The sequence below is a fragment of the Ascaphus truei genome, chromosome 1 (genome assembly GCF_040206685.1).
Source record: "Ascaphus truei isolate aAscTru1 chromosome 1, aAscTru1.hap1, whole genome shotgun sequence".
Taxonomy (NCBI): domain Eukaryota; kingdom Metazoa; phylum Chordata; class Amphibia; order Anura; family Ascaphidae; genus Ascaphus; species Ascaphus truei.
Window position 1 is genome coordinate 7,459,721 of NC_134483.1, and position 26,771 is coordinate 7,486,491.

Genomic DNA, 26,771 nt, shown 5'->3' on the forward strand with positions numbered 1-26,771 from the left:
CGCATTTACATCCCGGGCAACGCCGGGTCTCTCAGCTAGTTTATTATAAATCATTCTTCCTGGTAATAATAATAGCATGTTTTTGTATAGCGCTGCTAGTTATACGTAGCGCTTTACAGAGACATTTTGCAGGCACAGGTCCCTGCCCCGTGGAGCTTACAATCTATGTTTTTGGTGCCTGAGGCACAGGGAGATAAAGTGACTTGCCCAAGGTCACAAGGAGCCGACACCGGGAATTGAACCAGGCTCCCCTGCTTCAAACTCTCAGTGCCACTTAGGCTAAGGCCCCGCTCCCTCCGTCAGCGCTCCCGCACTGCAGACAGGCGGGGCATTGACAGACACAGACCGCGATATGCGGTCTGTAGGGAGCGGGAGGTGGGCGGGAGTGGGAGGTTTGAGCGGGAGGGGGGGCGTGGCTTGAGCGGAGGGACCCGCTACTCTCCCCCCCCCCCCTCCCTCCCTCCACGGGCTCGGGCTGGCACTCATACACACACTCAGGCACACACACACACACACACACACACACACAGAGGCAGGCACTCACGCACTCAGACACACACATACACACGCACGCAGGCACTCTCTCACACACACACACGCGCACGCAGGCAGGCACTCATACACATACACACACACACACACACAGAGGCAGGCACTCACGCACTCAGGCACACACATACACAAACACAGATAGGCACTCAGACACACACATACACACACATACACACACACAGACAGGCACTCACGCTGCTTTCACTTCACACTCCTCCCCGCTCCCCGAAGCCTCTCCTCCTCCCGAAGCCTCCCCTCCCCATTGGCTCACAGACACACCACGTGACGCGTCAACGCTAGGGATCACCATTCTCTTGTATCCCGTAGCGGCTGACGCGTCACAGCGTGTAGTGAGCTGTGCAGCCAGGGGGGACTGGGACCGGCTTGGGAGGATTCCCCTGCTGGTGGGGAACACGCGTGTGGCCGCCCGCGCCGCCGGGCGCAGCGGGTCCCAGGCCTTAGTGTCTTTTACTCACTGAGCCACTCCCTCTGGTAATGCACAGGTTATTAAGAATTTATATTAGTGTTAGGGACCCTTGAGATGTGGTCTGCCGTGTAGTGGCTCAGGGGCTTACAACACTTTGGCCAAAATGTTAAACTAAAAGACCATTTTATTTAATAGATATCTATACATATATATTTAGGCACTGTACCGTGTATAGGTTTCACTGGATGTGCACTGAGCTCTGTCTGTGTTTCATGTTCTGTCTCTGGTTTTAAGCACTGTATATATCACTGTTATTAAGCATGAGGGCATGGGGAGATGTGACTATCCCTGTCAGCAACACTTCCCCTCCCTCTGCACTGAGGAGAAAGGGAGAAGAGAGAGGGCTGGTTGGGGACCGCAGGTGAAGCCCCTGAGGGCCGCCCGTCGCCCACCAAAGCCTTAAAAGGTCCAAGGGGTGTCACAGAGGTCAAATGTGATGCTTCCAAATGAAATGAATACACCGCCAGGATTTAACGGAGATTCAGTTTTGAGGTGTTCTCATCCGGTTGTGGCCCCTCTGCAATACTCACAAGTGGAAGGTCTCGTTGTACTTGGGGGCCCAGTTGTTGCTCTTGGATTTGGTGGTGAACTTCCTCTTCTTGTCACTCTGGTGAGGCCCGATCATGGTGGCCTCCACGAAGGGTCGGAACATGCCAGTTGTCTGCCACTTCAGGTCATTTGCAGCCACCACTGACGGTAAGCAGAGAAGAAGTAATACATATGGGATGGTGGCACTCCCTACTGACCAAAACATTTCAGAGATACGGTCTATACGACTCGTGAAGCATGTAGGCATTAAAACCACTATATGTTTCCTGCCCCGTGCGGCAGTGCCCACAATACTAAGCACAAGCACAAGGGAGGAGACGGATTGTCGGAAGTTTGGAGCAATACTGACAACCCCCCTGCATCCCCCTTCTCTGTGTGTTTATCCTGCTAGTGAGTTCCACATTTACACCATGTGTGCCGCACAGGGATAGTGTGCCGCACAGGGATAGTGGGCCGCACAGTGATAGTGTGCCGCACAGGGATAGTGTGCCGCACAGGGATAGTGTGCCACACAGTGATAGTGTGCCGCACACTGATAGTGTGCCGCACAGGGATAGTGTGCCGCACAGGGATAGTGGGCCGCACAGTGATAGTGTGCCGCACAGGGATAGTGTGCCGCACACGGATAGTGTGCCGCACACGGATAGTGTGCCGCACAGTGATAGTGTGCCGCACACGGATAGTGTACCAGCCTGTGATTTGGGGGAAGTAAATAGGTTTACATGGCTCACATTGCAAGGAGTGGTTACAATGTATCTTGTGAGTGGGATACAGTCACAAGGGCAGAGAGGCCGCCCCTGGGGCACTGTCTCTTCTCTGCCGGAGAGACCAGGGAAGCACGGTGTTAATGGTCTATACCAGTAATTTAAGTGCTGGTGTGCCATATCAATAACACATCCCTTATCTGCTCCTTGTATTCAGACCTCACAGGAATGACCCAATCCTGCAAATGGGGGTCCTATCAGATTACTGGAAAGCTGCAGCAATGTGAAGGCCCCAGGCCCGCCTCTGTCACTGTACCTTTCACCGTCACCTTCTGCTCCCCAGTCCCTGGGTGTGTGAAGAGGTCGATCTGTATAGATACTTCCCCCACGGGGTCCTCCACACCGGAGCCTGGTTATAAGGAGGAACCGGTTACATGCGAGTAGGCAGATACAGACTAAACTTCAAATAGTGACATCACAGGGGGGGGGGGCCTGGTTATAAGGAGGAACCGGTTACATGCGAGTAGGCAGATACAGATTAAACTTCAGATAGTGACATCACAGGGGGGGCCTGGTTATAAGGAGGAACCGGTTATATGCGAGTAGGCAGATACAGACTAAACTTCAAATAGTGACATCACAGGGGGGACCTGGTTATAAGGAGGAACCGGTTATATGCGAGTAGGCAGATACAGACTAAACTTCAAATAGTGACATCACAGGGGGGGGCTGGTTATAAGGAGGAACCGGTTATATGCGAGTAGGCAGATACAGACTAAACTTCAAATAGTGACATCACAGGGGGGACCTGGTTATAAGGAGGAACCGGTTATATGCGAGTAGGCAGATACAGACTAAACTTCAAATAGTGACATCACAGGGGGGGCCTGGTTATAAGGAGGAACCGGTTACATGCGAGTAGGCAGATACAGACTAAACTTCAAATAGTGACATCACAGGGGGGACCTGGTTATAAGGAGGAACCGGTTACATGCGAGTAGGCAGATACAGACTAAACTTCAAATAGTGACATCACAGGGGGGACCTGGTTATAAGGAGGAACCGGTTACATGCGAGTAGGCAGATACAGACTAAACTTCAAATAGTGACATCACAGGGGGGACCTGGTTATAAGGAGGAACCGGTTACATGCGAGTAGGCTGATACAGACTAAACTTCAAATAGTGACATCACAGGGGGGACCTGGTTATTACAGTATAAGGAGGAACCGGTTATATGCGAATAGGCAGATACAGACTAAACTTCAGATAGTGACATCACAGGGGGGGCCTGGTTATAAGGAGGAACCGGTTATATGCGAGTAGGCAGATACAGACTAAACTTCAGATAGTGACATCACAGGGGGGACCTGGTTATAAGGAGGAACCGGTTATATGCGAGTTGGCAGATACAGACTAAACTTCAGATAGTGACATCACAGGGGGGACCTGGTTATAAGGAGGAACCGGTTATATGCGAGTAGGCAGATACAGACTAAACTTCAAATAGTGACATCACAGGGGGGGCCTGGTTATAAGGAGGAACCGGTTACATGCGAATAGGCAGATACAGACTAAACTTCAGATAGTGACATCACAGGGGGGGCCTGGTTATAAGGAGGAACCGGTTATATGCGAGTAGGCAGATACAGACTAAACTTCAGATAGTGACATCACAGGGGGGACCTGGTTATAAGGAGGAACCGGTTATATGCGAGTTGGCAGATACAGACTAAACTTCAGATAGTGACATCACAGGGGGGACCTGGTTATAAGGAGGAACCGGTTATATGCGAGTAGGCAGATACAGACTAAACTTCAAATAGTGACATCACAGGGGGGACCTGGTTATAAGGAGGAACCGGTTATATGCGAATAGGCAGATACAGACTAAACTTCAGATAGTGACATCACAGGGGGGGCCTGGTTATAAGGAGGAACCGGTTATATGCGAGTAGGCAGATACAGACTAAACTTCAGATAGTGACATCACAGGGGGGACCTGGTTATAAGGAGGAACCGGTTATATGCGAGTTGGCAGATACAGACTAAACTTCAGATAGTGACATCACAGGGGGGACCTGGTTATAAGGAGGAACCGGTTATATGCGAGTAGGCAGATACAGACTAAACTTCAGATAGTGACATCACAGGGGTGACCTGGTTATAAGGAGGAACCGGTTATATGCGAGTAGGCAGATACAGACTAAACTTCAGATAGTGACATCACAGGGGGGACCTGGTTATAAGGAGGAACCGGTTATACAGTATGCGAGTTGGCAGATACAGACTAAACTTCAGATAGTGACATCACAGGGGGGACCTGGTTATAAGGAGGAACCGGTTATATGCGAGTAGGCAGATACAGACTAAACTTCAGATAGTGACATCACAGGGGGGACCTGGTTATAAGGAGGAACCGGTTATATGCGAGTAGGCAGATACAGACTAAACTTCAGATAGTGACATCACAGGGGGAGCCTGGTTATAAGGAGGAACCGGTTATATGCGAGTAGGCAGATACAGACTAAACTTCAGATAGTGACATCACAGGGGGGACCTGGTTATAAGGAGGAACCGGTTATATGCGAGTAGGCAGATACAGACTAAACTTCAGATAGTGACATCACAGGGGGACCTGGTTATAAGGAGGAACCGGTTATATGCGAGTAGGCAGATACAGACTAAACTTCAGATAGTGACATCACAGGGGGGGCCTGGTTATAAGGAGGAACCGGTTATATGCGAGTAGGCAGATACAGACTAAACTTCAGATAGTGACATCACAGGGGGGGCCTGGTTATAAGGAGGAACCGGTTATATGCGAGTAGGCAGATACAGACTAAACTTCAGATACTGACATCACAGGGGGGACCTGGTTATAAGGAGGAACCGGTTATATGCGAGTAGGCAGATACAGACTAAACTTCAGATAGTGACATCACAGGGGGGGCCTGGTTATAAGGAGGAACCGGTTATATGCGAGTAGGCAGATACAGACTAAACTTCAGATAGTGACATCACAGGGGGGGCCTGGTTATAAGGAGGAACCGGTTATATGCGAGTAGGCAGATACAGACTAAACTTCAGATAGTGACATCACAGGGGGGACCTGGTTATAAGGAGGAACCGGTTATATGCGAGTAGGCAGATACAGACTAAACTTCAGATAGTGACATCACAGGGGGGACCTGGTTATAAGGAGGAACCGGTTATATGCGAGTAGGCAGATACAGACTAAACTTCAGATAGTGACATCACAGGGGGGGCCTGGTTCCATTCCCGTGTCGGCTCCTTGTGACTTTGGGCAAACCACTTTATCTCCCTGTGCTTCAGGCACCAAAATCATAGATTGTAAGCTCCACGGGGCAGGGACCGAATCTGTAAAAATGCTTATGTGCTGCGTACCACGCGCTATAATACGGTAATTGTAAAGCGATATATGAGATCAAATGTATTAACGGAGCCCTGATAAAGGAAGTTTGGAATGTAATGGTGATCAATCCATCAATCCATTAACGGGACTGCAAGACATTACCAGCTGGCATGATCCACAAGCCGAGCAAAGGCATCTCACATGGAGGGACACTTTCATTCAGAGAAACAGGTGTTCAGGAAGCAGGGTGGGAAGTGTTCAGGAAGCAGGATGGGAAGTGTTCAGGAAGCAGGATGGAGGGTGGGATGTGTTCAGGAAGCAGGATGGAGGGTGGGAAGTGTTCAGGAAGCAGGGTGGGAAGTGTTCAGGAAGCAGGAGGGAGGGTGGGAAGTGTTCAGGAAGCAGGAGGGAGGGTGGGAAGTGTTCAGGAAGCAGGGTGGGAAGTGTTCAGGAAGCAGGAGGGAGGGTGGGAAGTGTTCAGGAAGCAGGAGGGAGGGAGGGAAGTGTTCAGGAAGCAGGAGGGAGGGTGGGAAGTGTTCAGGAAGCAGGGTGGGAAGTGTTCAGGAAGCAGGAGGGAGGGTGGGAAGTGTTCAGGAAGCAGGAGGGAGGGTGGGAAGTGTTCAGGAAGCAGGAGGGAGGGTGGGAAGTGTTCAGGAAGCAGGAGGGAGGGTGGGAAGTGTTCAGGAAGCAGGAGGGGGGGTGGGAAGTGTTCAGGAAGCAGGAGGGGGGGTGGGAAGTGTTCAGGAAGCAGAGTGGGAAGTGTTCAGGAAGCAGGAGGGAGGGTGGGAAGTGTTCAGGAAGCAGGAGGGAGGGTGGGAAGTGTCAGGAAGCGGGAGGGAGGGTGGGAAGTGTTCAGGAAGCAGGAGGGAGGGTGGGAAGTGTCAGGAAGCAGGAAGGAGAGTGAGAAGTGTTCGGGAAGCAGGAAGGAGAGTGGGAAGTGTTCAGGAAGCAGGATGGGAAGTGTTCGGGAAGCAGGAAAGAGGGTGGGAAGTGTTCAGGAAGCAGAGTGGGAAGTGTTCAGGAAGCAGGAGGGAGGGTGGGAAGTGTTCAGGAAGCAGGAGGGAGGGTGGGAAGTGTCAGGAAGCGGGAGGGAGGGTGGGAAGTGTTCAGGAAGCAGGAGGGAGGGTGGGAAGTGTCAGGAAGCAGGAAGGAGAGTGAGAAGTGTTCGGGAAGCAGGAAGGAGAGTGGGAAGTGTTCAGGAAGCAGGATGGGAAGTGTTCGGGAAGCAGGAAAGAGGGTGGGAAGTGTTCAGGAATCAGAGTGGGAAGTGTTCAGGAAGCAGGAAGGATGGTGGGAAGTGTTCAGGAAGCAGGAAGGAGGGTGGGAAATGTGAGAAATAACTTTTTTCACGGAGGGGGTGGCAGATTAATGGAATAGCCATCCAACAGAGGTGATCGGGGCTTATGCAGTAAGGGAATTTAATACATTTTTGGGACAGACAAGGCTATCCTAAATATGAAAGGAACCAATGGATCTAATGGTACTAAGATTTCACAGCGGATAGAAGGAGCAGAGTATTAGGCCAATTATTTGTATATTCTCTCAATTACTATGTTTCTAGTGTACTAATTACAGGCATGATACTGCTGTGACTCGATTCATTCAGAGACTTGGAATTCCTTAAATAGGACAACACTGTTCCCCACGTATATAATATATATATATATATATATATATATATGGCATGCAAATGAGCATACAGTAATATTTCCATTTGCTATATGCTTTACTGTGGAGGGTTTTTGTAACTTTTTATACACACCATAACTTAACTATATATATATATATATATATATATATATATATATATATATATATATATATATATATATATATATATGTATATATAAAATGTAGACAAAGCTTTCTAAACCTCACACGTCTCTTCTTCATGTGTACACTATGAAGAAGACTTTGCTATTGTATGTCCTCTTTGAATGAGAGAGCCCGGCGGATATCAGGGAGTTCGGCCCTAATATGGGCGAGGTGCATACATGGAGCACTGAAGTGGGACAGTCTGTGCAGCAGCAAAGGGGTTACAGATTAACCCTTTGACTGCCAGAGGGTAAAATCTTAAGGTTGTCTCACAAAGGTCGGCAATGCAGCAAGCAGAGCTATTCCACCAACGGTAGCAGGGCCACAATATAAGCAGGACACTGCTACATTGGGGCATATACTGTAGGGTGGCGCAGAACATACCCTTCTCAGGAAGAACGTCCTCATTGCGGGTATACCTAACACCCTTCCCATCATGCACTGAGCCATGAAAGCAACAGGAAGCAGGCAAGAAAACAGGAAGAAGAAAGAAAGAGTTACAAACACAGAGACAGAGGACTGAGCACATGGAAACTTCCTGCAGGTAATGTGAGAGTGCCATGCACATGGAAACTTCCTGCAGGTAATGTGAGAGTGCCATGCACATGGAAACTTCCTGCAGGGAAAGTGAGAGGACTGAGCACATGGGAACTTCCTGCAGGGAAAGTGAGAGGACTGAGCACATGGAAACTTCCTGCAGGTAATGTGAGAGGACTGAGCACATGGAAACTTCCTGCAGGTAATGTGAGAGTGCCATGCACATGGAAACTTCCTGCAGGGAAAGTGAGAGGACTGAGCACATGGGAACTTCCTGCAGGGAAAGTGAGAGGACTGAGCACATGGAAACTTCCTGCAGGTAATGTGAGAGGACTGAGCACATGGAAACTTCCTGCAGGTAATGTGAGAGTGCCATGCACATGGAAACTTCCTGCAGGGAAAGTGAGAGGACTGAGCACATGGAAACTTCCTGCAGGGAATGTGAGAGGACTGAGCACATGGAAACTTCCTGCCGGGAAAGTGAGAGGACTGAGCACATGGAAACTTCCTGCCGGGAAAGTGAGAGGACTGAGCACATGGAAACTTCCTGCAGGGAAAGTGAGGGGACTGAGCACATGGAAACTTCCTGCAGGGAAAGTGAGAGGACTGAGCACATGGGAACTTCCTGCAGGGAAAGTGAGAGGACTGAGCACATGGAAACTTCCTGCAGTGAAAGTGAGAGGACTGAGCACATGGAAACTTCCTGCAGGGAAAGTGAGAGGACTGAACACATGGGAACTTCCTGCATGGAAAGTGAGAGGACTGAGCACATGGAAACTTCCTGCAGGGAAAGTGAGAGGACTGAGCACATGGAAACTTCCTGCAGGGAAAGTGAGAGGACTGAACACATGGGAACTTCCTGCAGGGAAAGTGAGAGGACTGAGCACATGGAAACTTCCTGCAGGGAAAGTGAGGGGACTGAGCACATGGAAACTTCCTGCAGGGAAAGTGAGAGGACTGAGCACATGGGAACTTCCTGCAGGGAAAGTGAGAGGACTGAGCACATGGAAACTTCCTGCCGGGAAAGTGAGAGGACTGAGCACATGGAAACTTCCTGCAGGGAAAGTGAGGGGACTGAGCACATGGAAACTTCCTGCAGGGAAAGTGAGAGGACTGAGCACATGGGAACTTCCTGCAGGGAAAGTGAGGGGACTGAGCACATGGAAACTTCCTGCAGGGAAAGTGAGAGGACTGAGCACATGGGAACTTCCTGCAGGGAAAGTGAGAGGACTGAGCACATGGAAACTTCCTGCAGTGAAAGTGAGAGGACTGAGCACATGGAAACTTCCTGCAGGGAAAGTGAGAGGACTGAACACATGGGAACTTCCTGCAGGGAAAGTGAGAGGACTGAGCACATGGAAACTTCCTGCAGGGAAAGTGAGAGGACTGAGCACATGGAAACTTCCTGCAGGGAAAGTGAGAGGACTGAACACATGGGAACTTCCTGCAGGGAAAGTGAGAGGACTGAGCACATGGGAACTTCCTGCAGTGAAAGTGAGAGGACTGAGCACATGGGAACTTCCTGCAGGTAATGTGAGAGGACTGAGCACATGGAAACTTCCTGCAGGGAAAGTGAGAGGACTGAGCACATGGAAACTTCCTGCAGTGAAAGTGAGAGGACTGAGCACATGGGAACTTCCTGCCGCGAAAGTGAGAGGACTGAGCACATGGGAACTTCCTGCAGGGAAAGTGAGAGGACTGAGCACATGGAAACTTCCTGCCGGGAAAGTGAGAGGACTGAGCACATGGGAACTTCCTGCAGGGAAAGTGAGAGGACTGAACACATGGGAACTTCCTGCCGGGAAAGTGAGAGGACTGAGCACATGGAAACTTCCTGCCGGGAAAGTGAGAGGACTGAGCACATGGAAACTTCCTGCAGGGAAAGTGAGAGGGCTGAGCACATGGGAACTTCCTGCCGGGAAAGTGAGAGGACTGAGCACATGGGAACTTCCTGCAGGGAATGTGAGAGGACTGAGCACATGGAAACTTCCTGCCGGGAAAGTGAGAGGACTGAGCACATGGAAACTTCCTGCAGGGAAAGTGAGAGGGCTGAGCACATGGGAACTTCCTGCCGGGAAAGTGAGAGGACTGAACACATGGGAACTTCCTGCTGGGAAAGTGAGAGGACTGAGCACATGGAAACTTCCTGCGGGTAAAGTGAGAGGGCTGAGCACATGGAAACTTCCTGCGGGTAAAGTGAGAGGACTGAGCACATGGAAACTTCCTGCAGGGAAAGTGAGAGGACTGAGCACATGGGAACTTCCTGCAGTGAAAGTGAGAGGACTGAGCACATGGGAACTTCCTGCAGTGAAAGTGAGAGGACTGAGCACATGGAAACTTCCTGCAGGTAATGTGAGAGAACTGAGCACATGGGAACTTCCTACCGTGAAAGTGAGAGGACTGAGCACATGGAAACTTCCTGCCGGGAAAGTGAGAGGACTGAGCACATGGGAACTTCCTGCAGTGAAAGTGAGAGGACTGAGCACATGGGAACTTCCTGCAGTGAAAGTGAGAGGACTGAGCACATGGAAACTTCCTGCCGGTAATGTGAGAGGACTGAGCACATAGGAACTTCCTACCGTGAAAGTGAGATGACTGAGCACATGGAAACTTCCTACCGTGAAAGTGAGAGGACTGAGCACATGGAAACTTCCTGCCGGGAAAGTGAGAGGGCTGAGCACATGGGAACTTCCTGCAGTGAAAGTGAGAGGACTGAGCACATGGGAACTTCCTGCAGTGAAAGTGAGAGGACTGAGCACATGGGAACTTCCTGCAGTGAAAGTGAGAGGACTGAGCACATGGAAACTTCCTGCCGGTAATGTGAGAGGACTGAGCACATGGGAACTTCCTACCGTGAAAGTGAGAGGACTGAGCACATGGAAACTTCCTACCGTGAAAGTGAGAGGACTGAGCACATGGAAACTTCCTGCCGGGAAAGTGAGAGGGCTGAGCACATGGAAACTTCCTGCAGGTAATGTGAGAAGACTGAGCACATGGGAACTTCTTGCCGGGAAAGTGAGGGGACTGAGCACATGGAAACTTCCTGCAGTGAAAGTGAGAGGACTGAGCACATGGAAACTTCCTGCAGGTAATGTGAGAGGACTGAGCACATGGAAACTTCCTGCAGGTAATGTGAGAGGACTGAGCACATGGAAACTTCCTGCAGGTAATGTGAGAAGACTGAGCACATGGGAACTTCTTGCCGGGAAAGTGAGGGGACTGAGCACATGGAAACTTCCTGCAGTGAAAGTGAGAGGACTGAGCACATGGAAACTTCCTGCAGGTAATGTAAGAGGACTGAGCACATGGGAACTTCCTGCAGTGAAAGTGAGAGGACTGAGCACATGGAAACTTCCTGCAGGTAATGTGAGAGGACTGAGCACATGGAAACTTCCTACCGTGAAAGTGAGAGGACTGAGCACATGGAAACTTCCTGCAGGGAAAGTGAGAGGACTGAGCACATGGAAACTTCCTGCAGGGAAAGTGAGAGGACTGAGCACATGGAAACTTCCTACCGTGAAAGTGAGAGGACTGAGCACATGGAAACTTCCTGCCGGGAAAGTGAGAGGGCTGAGCACATGGAAACTTCCTGCAGGTAATGTGAGAAGACTGAGCACATGGGAACTTCTTGCCGGGAAAGTGAGGGGACTGAGCACATGGAAACTTCCTGCAGTGAAAGTGAGAGGACTGAGCACATGGAAACTTCCTGCAGGTAATGTGAGAGGACTGAGCACATGGAAACTTCCTGCAGGTAATGTGAGAGGACTGAGCACATGGAAACTTCCTGCAGGTAATGTGAGAAGACTGAGCACATGGGAACTTCTTGCCGGGAAAGTGAGGGGACTGAGCACATGGAAACTTCCTGCAGTGAAAGTGAGAGGACTGAGCACATGGAAACTTCCTGCAGGTAATGTGAGAGGACTGAGCACATGGGAACTTCCTGCAGTGAAAGTGAGAGGACTGAGCACATGGAAACTTCCTGCAGGTAATGTGAGAGGACTGAGCACATGGAAACTTCCTACCGTGAAAGTGAGAGGACTGAGCACATGGAAACTTCCTGCAGGGAAAGTGAGAGGACTGAGCACATGGAAACTTCCTGCAGGGAAAGTGAGAGGACTGAGCACATGGAAACTTCCTGCAGGGAAAGTGAGAGGACTGAGCACATGGGAACTTCCTGCAGGGAAAGTGAGAGGACTGAGCACATGGGAACTTCCTGCAGTGAAAGTGAGAGGACTGAGCACATGGGAACTTCCTGCAGGGAAAGTGAGGGGACTGAGCACATGGGAACTTCCTGCAGGGAAAGTGAGAGGACTGAGCACATGGGAACTTCCTGCAGGGAAAGTGAGAGGACTGAGCACATGGAAACTTCCTGCAGGGAAAGTGAGGGGACTGAGCACATGGGAACTTCCTGCAGGGAAAGTGAGAGGACTGAACACATGGGAACTTCCTGCCGGGAAAGTGAGAGGACTGAGCACATGGAAACTTCCTGCCGGGAAAGTGAGAGGACTGAGCACATGGAAACTTCCTGCAGGGAAAGTGAGAGGGCTGAGCACATGGGAACTTCCTGCCGGGAAAGTGAGAGGACTGAGCACATGGGAACTTCCTGCAGGGAATGTGAGAGGACTGAGCACATGGAAACTTCCTGCCGGGAAAGTGAGAGGACTGAGCACATGGAAACTTCCTGCAGGGAAAGTGAGAGGGCTGAGCACATGGGAACTTCCTGCCGGGAAAGTGAGAGGACTGAACACATGGGAACTTCCTGCTGGGAAAGTGAGAGGACTGAGCACATGGAAACTTCCTGCGGGTAAAGTGAGAGGGCTGAGCACATGGAAACTTCCTGCGGGTAAAGTGAGAGGACTGAGCACATGGAAACTTCCTGCAGGGAAAGTGAGAGGACTGAGCACATGGGAACTTCCTGCAGTGAAAGTGAGAGGACTGAGCACATGGGAACTTCCTGCAGTGAAAGTGAGAGGACTGAGCACATGGAAACTTCCTGCAGGTAATGTGAGAGAACTGAGCACATGGGAACTTCCTACCGTGAAAGTGAGAGGACTGAGCACATGGAAACTTCCTGCCGGGAAAGTGAGAGGACTGAGCACATGGGAACTTCCTGCAGTGAAAGTGAGAGGACTGAGCACATGGGAACTTCCTGCAGTGAAAGTGAGAGGACTGAGCACATGGAAACTTCCTGCCGGTAATGTGAGAGGACTGAGCACATAGGAACTTCCTACCGTGAAAGTGAGATGACTGAGCACATGGAAACTTCCTACCGTGAAAGTGAGAGGACTGAGCACATGGAAACTTCCTGCCGGGAAAGTGAGAGGGCTGAGCACATGGGAACTTCCTGCAGTGAAAGTGAGAGGACTGAGCACATGGGAACTTCCTGCAGTGAAAGTGAGAGGACTGAGCACATGGGAACTTCCTGCAGTGAAAGTGAGAGGACTGAGCACATGGAAACTTCCTGCCGGTAATGTGAGAGGACTGAGCACATGGGAACTTCCTACCGTGAAAGTGAGAGGACTGAGCACATGGAAACTTCCTACCGTGAAAGTGAGAGGACTGAGCACATGGAAACTTCCTGCCGGGAAAGTGAGAGGGCTGAGCACATGGAAACTTCCTGCAGGTAATGTGAGAAGACTGAGCACATGGGAACTTCTTGCCGGGAAAGTGAGGGGACTGAGCACATGGAAACTTCCTGCAGTGAAAGTGAGAGGACTGAGCACATGGAAACTTCCTGCAGGTAATGTGAGAGGACTGAGCACATGGAAACTTCCTGCAGGTAATGTGAGAGGACTGAGCACATGGAAACTTCCTGCAGGTAATGTGAGAAGACTGAGCACATGGGAACTTCTTGCCGGGAAAGTGAGGGGACTGAGCACATGGAAACTTCCTGCAGTGAAAGTGAGAGGACTGAGCACATGGAAACTTCCTGCAGGTAATGTAAGAGGACTGAGCACATGGGAACTTCCTGCAGTGAAAGTGAGAGGACTGAGCACATGGAAACTTCCTGCAGGTAATGTGAGAGGACTGAGCACATGGAAACTTCCTACCGTGAAAGTGAGAGGACTGAGCACATGGAAACTTCCTGCAGGGAAAGTGAGAGGACTGAGCACATGGAAACTTCCTGCAGGGAAAGTGAGAGGACTGAGCACATGGAAACTTCCTACCGTGAAAGTGAGAGGACTGAGCACATGGAAACTTCCTGCCGGGAAAGTGAGAGGGCTGAGCACATGGAAACTTCCTGCAGGTAATGTGAGAAGACTGAGCACATGGGAACTTCTTGCCGGGAAAGTGAGGGGACTGAGCACATGGAAACTTCCTGCAGTGAAAGTGAGAGGACTGAGCACATGGAAACTTCCTGCAGGTAATGTGAGAGGACTGAGCACATGGAAACTTCCTGCAGGTAATGTGAGAGGACTGAGCACATGGAAACTTCCTGCAGGTAATGTGAGAAGACTGAGCACATGGGAACTTCTTGCCGGGAAAGTGAGGGGACTGAGCACATGGAAACTTCCTGCAGTGAAAGTGAGAGGACTGAGCACATGGAAACTTCCTGCAGGTAATGTGAGAGGACTGAGCACATGGGAACTTCCTGCAGTGAAAGTGAGAGGACTGAGCACATGGAAACTTCCTGCAGGTAATGTGAGAGGACTGAGCACATGGAAACTTCCTACCGTGAAAGTGAGAGGACTGAGCACATGGAAACTTCCTGCAGGGAAAGTGAGAGGACTGAGCACATGGAAACTTCCTGCAGGGAAAGTGAGAGGACTGAGCACATGGAAACTTCCTGCAGGGAAAGTGAGAGGACTGAGCACATGGGAACTTCCTGCAGGGAAAGTGAGAGGACTGAGCACATGGGAACTTCCTGCAGTGAAAGTGAGAGGACTGAGCACATGGGAACTTCCTGCAGGGAAAGTGAGGGGACTGAGCACATGGGAACTTCCTGCAGGGAAAGTGAGAGGACTGAGCACATGGGAACTTCCTGCAGGGAAAGTGAGAGGACTGAGCACATGGAAACTTCCTGCAGGGAAAGTGAGGGGACTGAGCACATGGGAACTTCCTGCAGGGAAAGTGAGAGGACTGAGCACATGGGAACTTCCTGCCGGGAAAGTGAGAGGACTGAGCACATGGAAACTTCCTGCAGGGAAAGTGAGAGGACTGAGCACATGGAAACTTCCTGCAGGGAAAGTGAGAGGACTGAGCACATGGGAACTTCCTGCATGGAAAGTGAGAGTACTTAGCACATGGGAACTTCCTGCAGGGAAAGTGAGAGGACTGAGCACATGGGAACTTCCTGCCGGGAAAGTGAGAGCGCCATACACATGGAAACTTCCTGCCGGTAATGTGAGAGGACTGAGCACATGGGAACTTCCTGCAGTGAAAGTGAGAGGACTGAGCACATGGGAACTTCCTGCAGTGAAAGTGAGAGGACTGAGCACATGGAAACTTCCTGCAGGTAATGTGAGAGAACTGAGCACATGGGAACTTCCTACCGTGAAAGTGAGAGGACTGAGCACATGGAAACTTCCTGCCGGGAAAGTGAGAGGACTGAGCACATGGGAACTTCCTGCAGTGAAAGTGAGAGGACTGAGCACATGGGAACTTCCTGCAGTGAAAGTGAGAGGACTGAGCACATGGAAACTTCCTGCCGGTAATGTGAGAGGACTGAGCACATAGGAACTTCCTACCGTGAAAGTGAGATGACTGAGCACATGGAAACTTCCTACCGTGAAAGTGAGAGGACTGAGCACATGGAAACTTCCTGCCGGGAAAGTGAGAGGGCTGAGCACATGGGAACTTCCTGCAGTGAAAGTGAGAGGACTGAGCACATGGGAACTTCCTGCAGTGAAAGTGAGAGGACTGAGCACATGGGAACTTCCTGCAGTGAAAGTGAGAGGACTGAGCACATGGAAACTTCCTGCCGGTAATGTGAGAGGACTGAGCACATGGGAACTTCCTACCGTGAAAGTGAGAGGACTGAGCACATGGAAACTTCCTACCGTGAAAGTGAGAGGACTGAGCACATGGAAACTTCCTGCCGGGAAAGTGAGAGGGCTGAGCACATGGAAACTTCCTGCAGGTAATGTGAGAAGACTGAGCACATGGGAACTTCTTGCCGGGAAAGTGAGGGGACTGAGCACATGGAAACTTCCTGCAGTGAAAGTGAGAGGACTGAGCACATGGAAACTTCCTGCAGGTAATGTGAGAGGACTGAGCACATGGAAACTTCCTGCAGGTAATGTGAGAGGACTGAGCACATGGAAACTTCCTGCAGGTAATGTGAGAAGACTGAGCACATGGGAACTTCTTGCCGGGAAAGTGAGGGGACTGAGCACATGGAAACTTCCTGCAGTGAAAGTGAGAGGACTGAGCACATGGAAACTTCCTGCAGGTAATGTGAGAGGACTGAGCACATGGGAACTTCCTGCAGTGAAAGTGAGAGGACTGAGCACATGGAAACTTCCTGCAGGTAATGTGAGAGGACTGAGCACATGGAAACTTCCTACCGTGAAAGTGAGAGGACTGAGCACATGGAAACTTCCTGCAGGGAAAGTGAGAGGACTGAGCACATGGGAACTTCCTGCAGGGAAAGTGAGAGGACTGAGCACATGGGAACTTCCTGCCGGGAAAGTGAGAGCGCCATACACATGGAAACTTCCTGCCGGTAATGTGAGAGGACTGAGCACATGGGAACTTCCTGCAGTGAAAGTGAGAGGACTGAGCACATGGGAACTTCCTGCAGTGAAAGTGAGAGGACTGAGCACATGGAAACTTCCTGCAGGTAATGTGAGAGAACTGAGCACATGGGAACTTCCTACCGTGAAAGTGAGAGGACTGAGCACATGGAAACTTCCTGCCGGGAAAGTGAGAGGACTGAGCACATGGGAACTTCCTGCAGTGAAAGTGAGAGGACTGAGCACATGGGAACTTCCTGCAGTGAAAGTGAGAGGACTGAGCACATGGAAACTTCCTGCCGGTAATGTGAGAGGACTGAGCACATAGGAACTTCCTACCGTGAAAGTGAGATGACTGAGCACATGGAAACTTCCTACCGTGAAAGTGAGAGGACTGAGCACATGGAAACTTCCTGCCGGGAAAGTGAGAGGGCTGAGCACATGGGAACTTCCTGCAGTGAAAGTGAGAGGACTGAGCACATGGGAACTTCCTGCAGTGAAAGTGAGAGGACTGAGCACATGGGAACTTCCTGCAGTGAAAGTGAGAGGACTGAGCACATGGAAACTTCCTGCCGGTAATGTGAGAGGACTGAGCACATGGGAACTTCCTACCGTGAAAGTGAGAGGACTGAGCACATGGAAACTTCCTACCGTGAAAGTGAGAGGACTGAGCACATGGAAACTTCCTGCCGGGAAAGTGAGAGGGCTGAGCACATGGAAACTTCCTGCAGGTAATGTGAGAAGACTGAGCACATGGGAACTTCTTGCCGGGAAAGTGAGGGGACTGAGCACATGGAAACTTCCTGCAGTGAAAGTGAGAGGACTGAGCACATGGAAACTTCCTGCAGGTAATGTGAGAGGACTGAGCACATGGAAACTTCCTGCAGGTAATGTGAGAGGACTGAGCACATGGAAACTTCCTGCAGGTAATGTGAGAAGACTGAGCACATGGGAACTTCTTGCCGGGAAAGTGAGGGGACTGAGCACATGGAAACTTCCTGCAGTGAAAGTGAGAGGACTGAGCACATGGAAACTTCCTGCAGGTAATGTGAGAGGACTGAGCACATGGGAACTTCCTGCAGTGAAAGTGAGAGGACTGAGCACATGGAAACTTCCTGCAGGTAATGTGAGAGGACTGAGCACATGGAAACTTCCTACCGTGAAAGTGAGAGGACTGAGCACATGGAAACTTCCTGCAGGGAAAGTGAGAGGACTGAGCACATGGAAACTTCCTGCAGGGAAAGTGAGAGGACTGAGCACATGGAAACTTCCTGCAGGGAAAGTGAGAGGACTGAGCACATGGGAACTTCCTGCAGGGAAAGTGAGAGGACTGAGCACATGGGAACTTCCTGCAGTGAAAGTGAGAGGACTGAGCACATGGGAACTTCCTGCAGGGAAAGTGAGGGGACTGAGCACATGGGAACTTCCTGCAGGGAAAGTGAGAGGACTGAGCACATGGGAACTTCCTGCAGGGAAAGTGAGAGGACTGAGCACATGGAAACTTCCTGCAGGGAAAGTGAGGGGACTGAGCACATGGGAACTTCCTGCAGGGAAAGTGAGAGGACTGAGCACATGGGAACTTCCTGCCGGGAAAGTGAGAGGACTGAGCACATGGAAACTTCCTGCAGGGAAAGTGAGAGGACTGAGCACATGGAAACTTCCTGCATGGAAAGTGAGAGGACTGAGCACATGGAAACTTCCTGCAGGGAAAGTGAGAGGACTGAGCACATGGGAACTTCCTGCATGGAAAGTGAGAGTACTTAGCACATGGGAACTTCCTGCAGGGAAAGTGAGAGGACTGAGCACATGGGAACTTCCTGCCGGGAAAGTGAGAGCGCCATACACATGGAAACTTCCTGCCGGTAATGTGAGAGGACTGAGCACATGGAAACTTCCTGCAGTGAAAGTGAGAGGGCTGAGAACATGGAAACTTCCTGCAGGGAAAGTGAGGGGACTGAGCACATGGAAACTTCCTGCCGGGAAAGTGAGAGGACTGAGCACATGGAAACTTCCTGCAGTGAAAGTGAGAGGGCTGAGCACATGGAAACTTCCTGCAGGGAAAGTGAGGGGACTGAGCACATGGAAACTTCCTGCCGGGAAAGTGAGAGGACTGAGCACATGGGAACTTCCTGCTGGGAAAGTGAGAGGGCTGAGCACATGGAAACTTCCTGCCGGGAAAGTGAGGGGACTGAGCACATGGAAACTTCCTGCCGGGAAAGTGAGGGGACTGAGCACATGGAAACTTCCTGCAGGGAAAGTGAGAGGACTGAGCACATGGAAACTTCCTGCAGGTAAAGTGAGAGAACTGAGCACATGGGAACTTCCTGCCGGGAAAGTGAGAGGACTGAGCACATGGAAACTTCCTGCCGGGAATGTGAGAGGACTGAGCACATGGAAACTTCCTGCCGGGAAAGTGAGGGGACTGAGCACATGGGAACTTCCTGCAGGTAAAGTGAGAGGACTGAGCACATGGGAACTTCCTGCAGGGAAAGTGAGAGAATTGAGCATATGGGAACTTCCTGCCGGGAAAGTGAGGGGACTGAGCACCTGGAAGCTTCCTGCAGGTAAAGTGAGAGGACTGAGCACATGGAAACTTCCTGCCGGGAAAGTGAGAGGACTGAGCACATGGAAACTTCCTGCCGGGAAAGTGAGAGGGCTGAGCACATGGAAACTTCCTGCCGGGAAAGTGAGGGGACTGAGCACATGGAAACTTCCTGCAGTGAAAGTGAGAGGGCTGAGCATATGGAAACTTCCTGCAGGGAAAGTGAGGGGACTGAGCACATGGGAACTTCCTGCAGGGAAATTGAGAGGACTGAGCACATGGGAACTTCCTGCAGGTAATGTGAGAGGACTGAGCACATGGAAACTTCCTGCAGGGAAAGTGAGAGGACTGAGCACATGGAAACTTCCTGCAGGTAATGTGAGAGGACTGAGCACATGGGAACTTCCTGCCGGAAAAGTGAGAGGACTGAGCACATGGAAACTTCCTGCAGGTAATGTGAGAGTGCCATGCACATGGAAACTTCCTGCCGGGAAAGTGAGAGGACTGAGCACATGGAAACTTCCTGCAGGTAATGTGAGAGAACTGAGCACATGGAAACTTCCTGCAGGTAATGTGAGAGGACTGAGCACATGGGAACTTCCTGCAGGTAATGTGAGAGGACTGAGCACATGGAAACTTCCAGCGGGTAAAGTGAGAGGACTGAGCACATGGGAACTTCCTGCAGGTAAAGTGAGAGGACTGAGCACATGGGAACTTCCTGCCAGTAATGTGAGAGGACTGAGCACATGGGAACTTCCTGCAGGGAAAGTGAGAGGACTGAGCACATGGAAACTTCCTGCCGCGAAAGTGAGAGGACTGAGCACATGGGAACTTCCTGCAGGGAAAGTGAGAGGACTGAGCACATGGGAACTTCCTGCGGGTAAAGTGAGAGGACTGAGCACATGGGAACTTCCTGCAGGTAATGTGAGAAGACTGAGCACATGGAAACTTCCTGCAGTGAAAGTGAGAGGACTGAGCACATGGAAACTTCCTGCAGGGAAAGTGAGAGGACTGAGCACATGGAAACTTCCTGCAGGGAAAGTGAGAGGACTGAGCACATGGAACTTCGTGCAGGGAAAGTGAGAGGGCTGAGCACATGGGAACTTCCTGCCGGGAAAGTGAGAGGATTGAGCATATGGAAACTTCCTGCAGGGAAAGTGAGCGGGAGCGTGCATCTAGGATCAGTACTGCCGAGTCACCACCAGAGGGAACCACAACACAACAAGTGGAGACCTCAGGCTTAAAGTAAGCATGTGAGTGGTGCTAAACTAAAAGGCACCATATGGCTCATTCCTTTGTAAGGCTCAGTGAATGAGACCAATAGATGGCTAATTGTCATGCTCACCAATGGCCAGGCTTCTGTAAAGAGAAAGTTAAATGTCTCCGTGCATGCAGGTGCTTTACAGGAGTAGCAGAGCTGGTTTCAAAAGCAGTCGCACTTTTCAGCGAATCGTTGCATTTTTTTTTAACTGCTCAAGGGCTTTAAAAGCATTAAACAAAAAAACCCCTTATGACGGTTCCACAATCTACGTGCGATACTGCGGGGAATAAGGACTCCATCAATGCACAGTTTGTGCAGCCATGAGACCTCGGAGTCCTCATTGAGATGGTAGTTTGCAGGGTTACAGTAGTATAAGTGTAGGGCTTCAGTGACTCTAGCTCAACGACTACTCAAGCCCTTCACTTAAGCTACATTAACTCTGTAAACTATCATTCTCAATAGTGGCTCGTGGCGATTCAAATTGCGCACAGAGTCCCAATTCCCAAAAGGGAATTACACAAAACATTATACCAATTGCATCATTAGTTTGTTTAAGTGCACATGTTACTGGATGCCAGGGACTAGCAAAACGGGTGCTACATCTGTACATCAACCTTCTTTCTTCAGCATCATGTGTAAAGGATGTGGGAGTTACTTTATGCATACATGATATCCATACATATATTTATTGATTTATTTTCCTCTATTAATTTAAGTCATTCGTTTTAAGCTGGCAATAACCTTAGCATTAAACATATGTTAAATATGGTTTGCCCGCTGCCATGCGTCACAGACCTCTCCAGGACTGAAGGTAACAGCGGAGCAGCTCCCTATACATCAGTCCCTTTGGGTCTCCTCAGAACTTACCCTGTGCGGTCTGCGTCTGCACAAAGGTTTTGATGAGTGTGTCTGTGGTCTGTGTGTACAGGGACAGTGCATAGCGCAGAGACTGCAGTTCCGAACTCTTCTCCAGGAAGGCCTTCTTCAGGCCGTTCCCACCCGCGTGGAAGTATTGCTGTAGGGGTCAGAGAGATCTCAGAGTTAATAGTAGGGGCAGTCCCCAGGGAAGGGTTCTGGTGGGAAATGTGTGCTATGCATTGTGGGGATTGGCTTCTAACTCGTTGCTTTCTTACTCATCTCACTGTACACTTGTAGTACAAACCAGCCTGCTACTGAACTCAAACACCATTGACAGATTGGACATTTTGCTTATCAACCAGCTTGGATTGGGAGATTCCAACAAATTCAGGACAGGTGGTGGAATAATGAGGATCTAAGGGGTTTCCTTGTCATTCTGGTGCAGAGCCAAATGGGACATCAAACCAAAAGAAACACAGTGTAAAGGGGGGGAAAAAAAGCATTAAATATCAAAATGTATGTGACCACATGTGTGAGTTTCCCCAGAAAGGGCAAACCGTTCACTGAGGCGGATTGTAAGCAGACAGCTTTTGTAAAGACAAAATAAAACTGAAATCAGCTGAGAATAATGGGATAATCTAGAACAGAGGTTTCCAATTCCAGCCCTCAGGGACCACTAACAGTGCATGTTTAAAGTATACCCCTGCTGGAGCACAGGGGGTTCAGTCAAAATGACTGGGCCACCTGTGCTAATGAGAGGAGAGCCTTTAATCCTGCACTGCTGGAGTTGGGAGTCTGATCTAGAACAATCGATTGTAAGGCTGCTCCCCAAAGTGACGGAGAACGCTCCACTCATTCCCAAGTCTTCCCTTCTGGATGCAGTCTCATTACTCCCCCCAATCATCATCATCATCATCATCATCATTATCATCATCTCCACTCGCTAAGAGGGAAGAGAACACAGACTATTCGGGAAACACTTATCACATGCTCAACGCAGATATAGACATGTTCTGATCTCAGAAGTCTGACGTGTGAAAAGGTGCTCCTAACAACAGAATTATTTATCTATATAAAAAGTAACGGCTTTTATTGTCCTTGAGAAATACGTCAGTGTGGAAGAATGTTTAAAAGCAGAGTTTTTGTTTTCTCTCTTTACTGGTACACACATTGTTATAGTATGTATTTTGGGGGGGATCAAGTAAAACCTATTACTTTGTATACATATAAAGATCTTGTGTACTCTTAAATATACCACTTCATAGTTCCTTTTAGACCAAGATTGTGTGATGATACTCAGCAAACACAGCCTGTACAAACAGCCACAAGTGTGTGTGGATTATCTGTAAATGAATGGGGGCTTGTCGGTGCCCCCCTCAGCCGTGTATCTCTGTGAAGCACAACATACCTTAATGGTATCCAACGCCAGGTCCATCACCGCGCACTGCTTTGGTGTCAGACTCCGCGTCTCTTCCCTCACCATGTGATCCTGGAAAACCAATAAAAATCAGTGTGAACATCAGAGACCGTGATAAGCTACAGCCCCACAAGCAGAGCGCTGGACTGACCAACAGCGAACAGCTCATCTACGAAGGGTTCTGAAGCCACCAGGCAGGGTAATGGGACAGCAGAAGGATGAGAGAGAGCATGAAGGAGCTTGGAAGTTAGGAGATCCGGTACCGGCATCGATATGTGACCGTCCCTATGGAAATGATGATGTAAAGTATTGTAGAGAATAGATTTGCCTCCCTGTACTACTGATATCCACCTAGGAATTTCTTGTTGTTTTATTACCATTGAAGAAGTTTGTCCAGTTTAACCTACTCACTGCCAAACGGGTCAACAACAAAATTCAAAGCAGTACACTGGCTCCCAAAGGCATATATATATATATTTATAGTTATTAGCCCCTCATGACCTCAACGCGTTTCGCACTGCGTGATTCGTCAGGACTCCTGACGAAGCACGCAGTGTGAAACGCGTTGAGGTCACGAGGGGCTTCTACGTGAACTATTGGCTAAAGAGGTATACCGGTTGGAGAGAGGAGGACGCGATCGGCGCAGCATTGCGGGTCTGAACCTGTTCCATCTACACGTCTGATTCTGCCTCCGCATCTCCCGGTTACTCCTCCAAACACCACAGCTAGTTTAGCAAGTTCACATTGTTTTACATTTCCTGGATTGTACCATTGCAAGTCCACATTGTGGGACTTTTCCTACCAATATAAATGGATATTTCTGCAACTCAGTGCGCTTTCTCCGCTCTTCGTTTGTCTTGTACCGTGAGCCCACTTCTGGGAGCTCACATTGTAGGAGACTGTGGAGCTCTCCTGCCGTCCGAGCACGAGCATTTGCAGTGTTATTTCATGGGACAGTGCGGACTTCCGATATATAGATAGATATATATGTATATATATATATATATAACGTTCGGTGCAGTGTGCAGCTTTGGGTAATAAAGCCAGTGATTGCTGAACCCCAATTAATAGGAACTTATTTCCAGGCAGGTTTGTGCATTCTGCGTTTACCAGACGTTATGATCCACAAGAGTAAAAATCAAGCCTTGAAAACCCCACTAAAATAGATGACTAAAATGAGCCGTATGAAGGTCATTCAGCACAGAAACCTTTTTTACTCTATTCTAATTGCTTGGTATCTGGCCCAAAGTTTATTTACTGGAAACGGTTAAACTTGGTGCTCACTGCCACGGAAGACCAGGTACTTTTATCACCATTTATATATTACCGGGATCATTCATTAGGAAGCACAAGATAGTAAAAACAAATTGCATGTATTTGACGTTAAACAAGGGACTTTGCGTCTTCCCTGGAGTTATTTTGTATTTTTTACAACAAGAAGAAATACACAAGGAACAGTTAAAAACACACTTACTGGGGGGAAATCTAGGCTTTCCTAGGTGCAGGGCGCTCGCTTGGATAAGCTTACCCTGACCGGGATATACACCCGGTTCTCCTGGTCCTCTTTTCGGCTTCAGTCCTTAGCCGCGACTGCTCTGTTCGATCTAGAGAACTTGGGCGCAATAGATGGAACGTAGTCTCTGCGAGGCAGACTTTCCAGGCTTCCAAACGAAGCCGGTCACTCTGTTATTTCGTACAGAGTAACTTTGAACAGCCCGCCAAGCTTCGAGTCACCTCATTGGTTGGCTGAGATAGACTTGCTCCCTCTCTTGGTCAGCACCTTACATACACTCCGCTGGGCTATCCCCAGAACGGAGGGGGAAGGAGCAGCCAATCGGAGCGTGGGAGTTCCTCCCCGTCAGCCAATAGAAAGAGGAGCTCGACCCCGGCTGACGTCAGAGGAGTATGCGTGCCCAACAGGCTCGAAATGCAAGGTGCGCGGGAAATATGATTTTAGTCTAAAGGAGAGCAGACTCTATGGCTGCATCCTCCTTGGCTAACTCATTGCCACCTGCAGGGCCGGCTCTACCAAGTCTGGAAACTACAAAACGTGTCCCCACGGAGTGCCCTTTGTAGTCCGGACTTGGCCATTCGCCGTTTCCTCGCTAACCAAACATTTACACACCTCTGGACATCCTCTCCTCTTTGAACTACGGACCCTATGCACACTTGCTGGTACCTAAACTAGATGCCCAGGCAAGCTGCACAGAGCCTTATAAGAAATGTATCAAACATCATAAAACATACTTTAATACATGGGGGGCATTGGGGAGACTCATGAATGTAGGGACTTAGGACTGGGTTATCGGGGCTCGAAACTCAGGAGTCTGGGGGACCCTGGACAGCCCCGGTGTAATTCCACTCGCATACCTGCAAATAGTGCCTGCACGCCGGGTAGAATGAAGGTACCGCCGGTAGCACCGGAACCTGAACTCCGGCAAACAAAACCTTTGCATTCTCACCCAAATATCCCACCTAAAACTTACACCCAGGAAGTTTCAGGAGTCTGGGGTAAAGGGAACGTGGAAAGTGGAAAAGCAGGGGTCACTTTACTTTTCATACCTGGCTCCTGGCTTTTGGTGCTGGGGAGCTGCCAGGGACCCACGGGAGCCAAGGGCAACCAGAGCGCTTAACCTTTATTATGAAGCCTGGCTACCCTTGCCTGTCACCCCCCCCCCCCCTTAAGACGAAGGCTCTAGGGTGACCACCGCATCCGTTGGTTCCTCAAGCCTGGAAGCACGTTGGTCACTGGGAATGTCCTGTCGGGAGAGTCCATCAGCATTGCCATGTTCACTGCCCTTCTTACAGTATGCTGAATTGTGAAGTCAAATTCTTGCAAAGCAAGACTCCAGTGTAGCAATTTCCCGTTCTCCCCCGCCACCCTCCGTAGCCAACACAGTGGACTGTGATCCGTGATGACTGTGAAAGCCCTGCCATACAGGAAGGGCTCGAGCTTCTTGAATGCTCACAGAATTGCGAGGCACTCTTTTTCAATGGCGCCATAAGCTACTTCCAGAGGAAGCAGCTTGCGATTCAGGTAGACAATCGGGTGCTTTCCCCCATCCTCGCCTACCTGGCTCAGCATAGCGCTGACACCATTGTCCGAGGCATCAGTCTGTACCTGGAATTGCTTGCTGTAATCGGGTGCTGACTGGGTGGGAGCACTAGCCACGGCAGATTTAAGAGCCCGGAATGCCTACTCACAAGCGGGAGACCAGACAACCAGAACCAAGAGTTTCTTCTGGGTCACGTCAGTCAGGAGTTTGGCCAGGGCAATGTACTAGGGGATACATTTTCTGTAGTAGCCAGCAGTGCCTAAAAAAGTCATAACTTGCTTCTTGGTTCGGGGCACTGGCCACTCGATGATTACCTCTACCTCAGCCGGCTCTGGCTTGAGATGCCCTCCCCCTACTCTGTGCCCGAGGTACAGTACCTCTGCCATCCCGACTAGACACTTTGATGGTTTAAGTGTCAGCCCTGCTTCCCTAATCTGCTTCAGTACCGCTTCTACGTGTAAGAAATGTTACTCCCAGGAGTTACTAAACACAGCAATGTTGTCCAGGTATGCCCTTGCAAAACTTTGCATGCCTTCCAGTAACCTATTGACTAGGCGTTGGAAGGTGGCGGGGCATTCTTCATCCCGAATAGCATAACTAAAAATTAATATAAGCCACTCGGAGTGATGAAAGCTGACTTCTCCTGTGCCTCCTGGGTCAAAGGGATTTGCCAGTACCCCCTGGACAAATCCATGGTTGTCAGATACCTTGCCCCCGCAACCTCATCTAATAGCTCGTCCATGCGGGGCATGGGATAGACATCCGACACCGTCTGAGCATTGAGCTGCCGGTAGTCCACACAGAACCGAGTGGTCCCGTCCTTCTTAGGTACTTCGTCTACCAGGGAAGCCCAAGGACTCTGAGATGGTACAATTACCCCTAGGGCCAGCATCTCTTCTACCTCCCTCTCTATGCTACCCGTCACCTCTGTTGAAACCTGGTA

General features: G+C 50.0%; 1 protein-coding gene across 9 annotated transcripts in view; it reads right to left on the reverse strand.

Moving 5' to 3' along the window:
* Positions 1 to 26,771, reverse strand: part of UNC13B (unc-13 homolog B) — a 565,224-nt gene that overhangs the window by 25,780 nt on the left and 512,673 nt on the right. For 7 of the 9 annotated variants that reach the window (XM_075579702.1, XM_075580181.1, XM_075580121.1 and 4 more), the window contains 5 exons: positions 22,764 to 22,844; positions 21,365 to 21,512; positions 7,867 to 7,923; positions 2,609 to 2,701; positions 1,570 to 1,729 (listed from right to left, as the gene is read on the reverse strand). In XM_075579702.1, the coding sequence (XP_075435817.1) occupies positions 1,570 to 1,729; positions 2,609 to 2,701; positions 7,867 to 7,923; positions 21,365 to 21,512; positions 22,764 to 22,844 (539 nt within the window). The remainder of the gene's footprint in view (positions 1 to 1,569; positions 1,730 to 2,608; positions 2,702 to 7,866; positions 7,924 to 21,364; positions 21,513 to 22,763; positions 22,845 to 26,771) is intronic. The other 2 variants (XM_075579781.1, XM_075580252.1) reach the window with 1 other exon arrangement.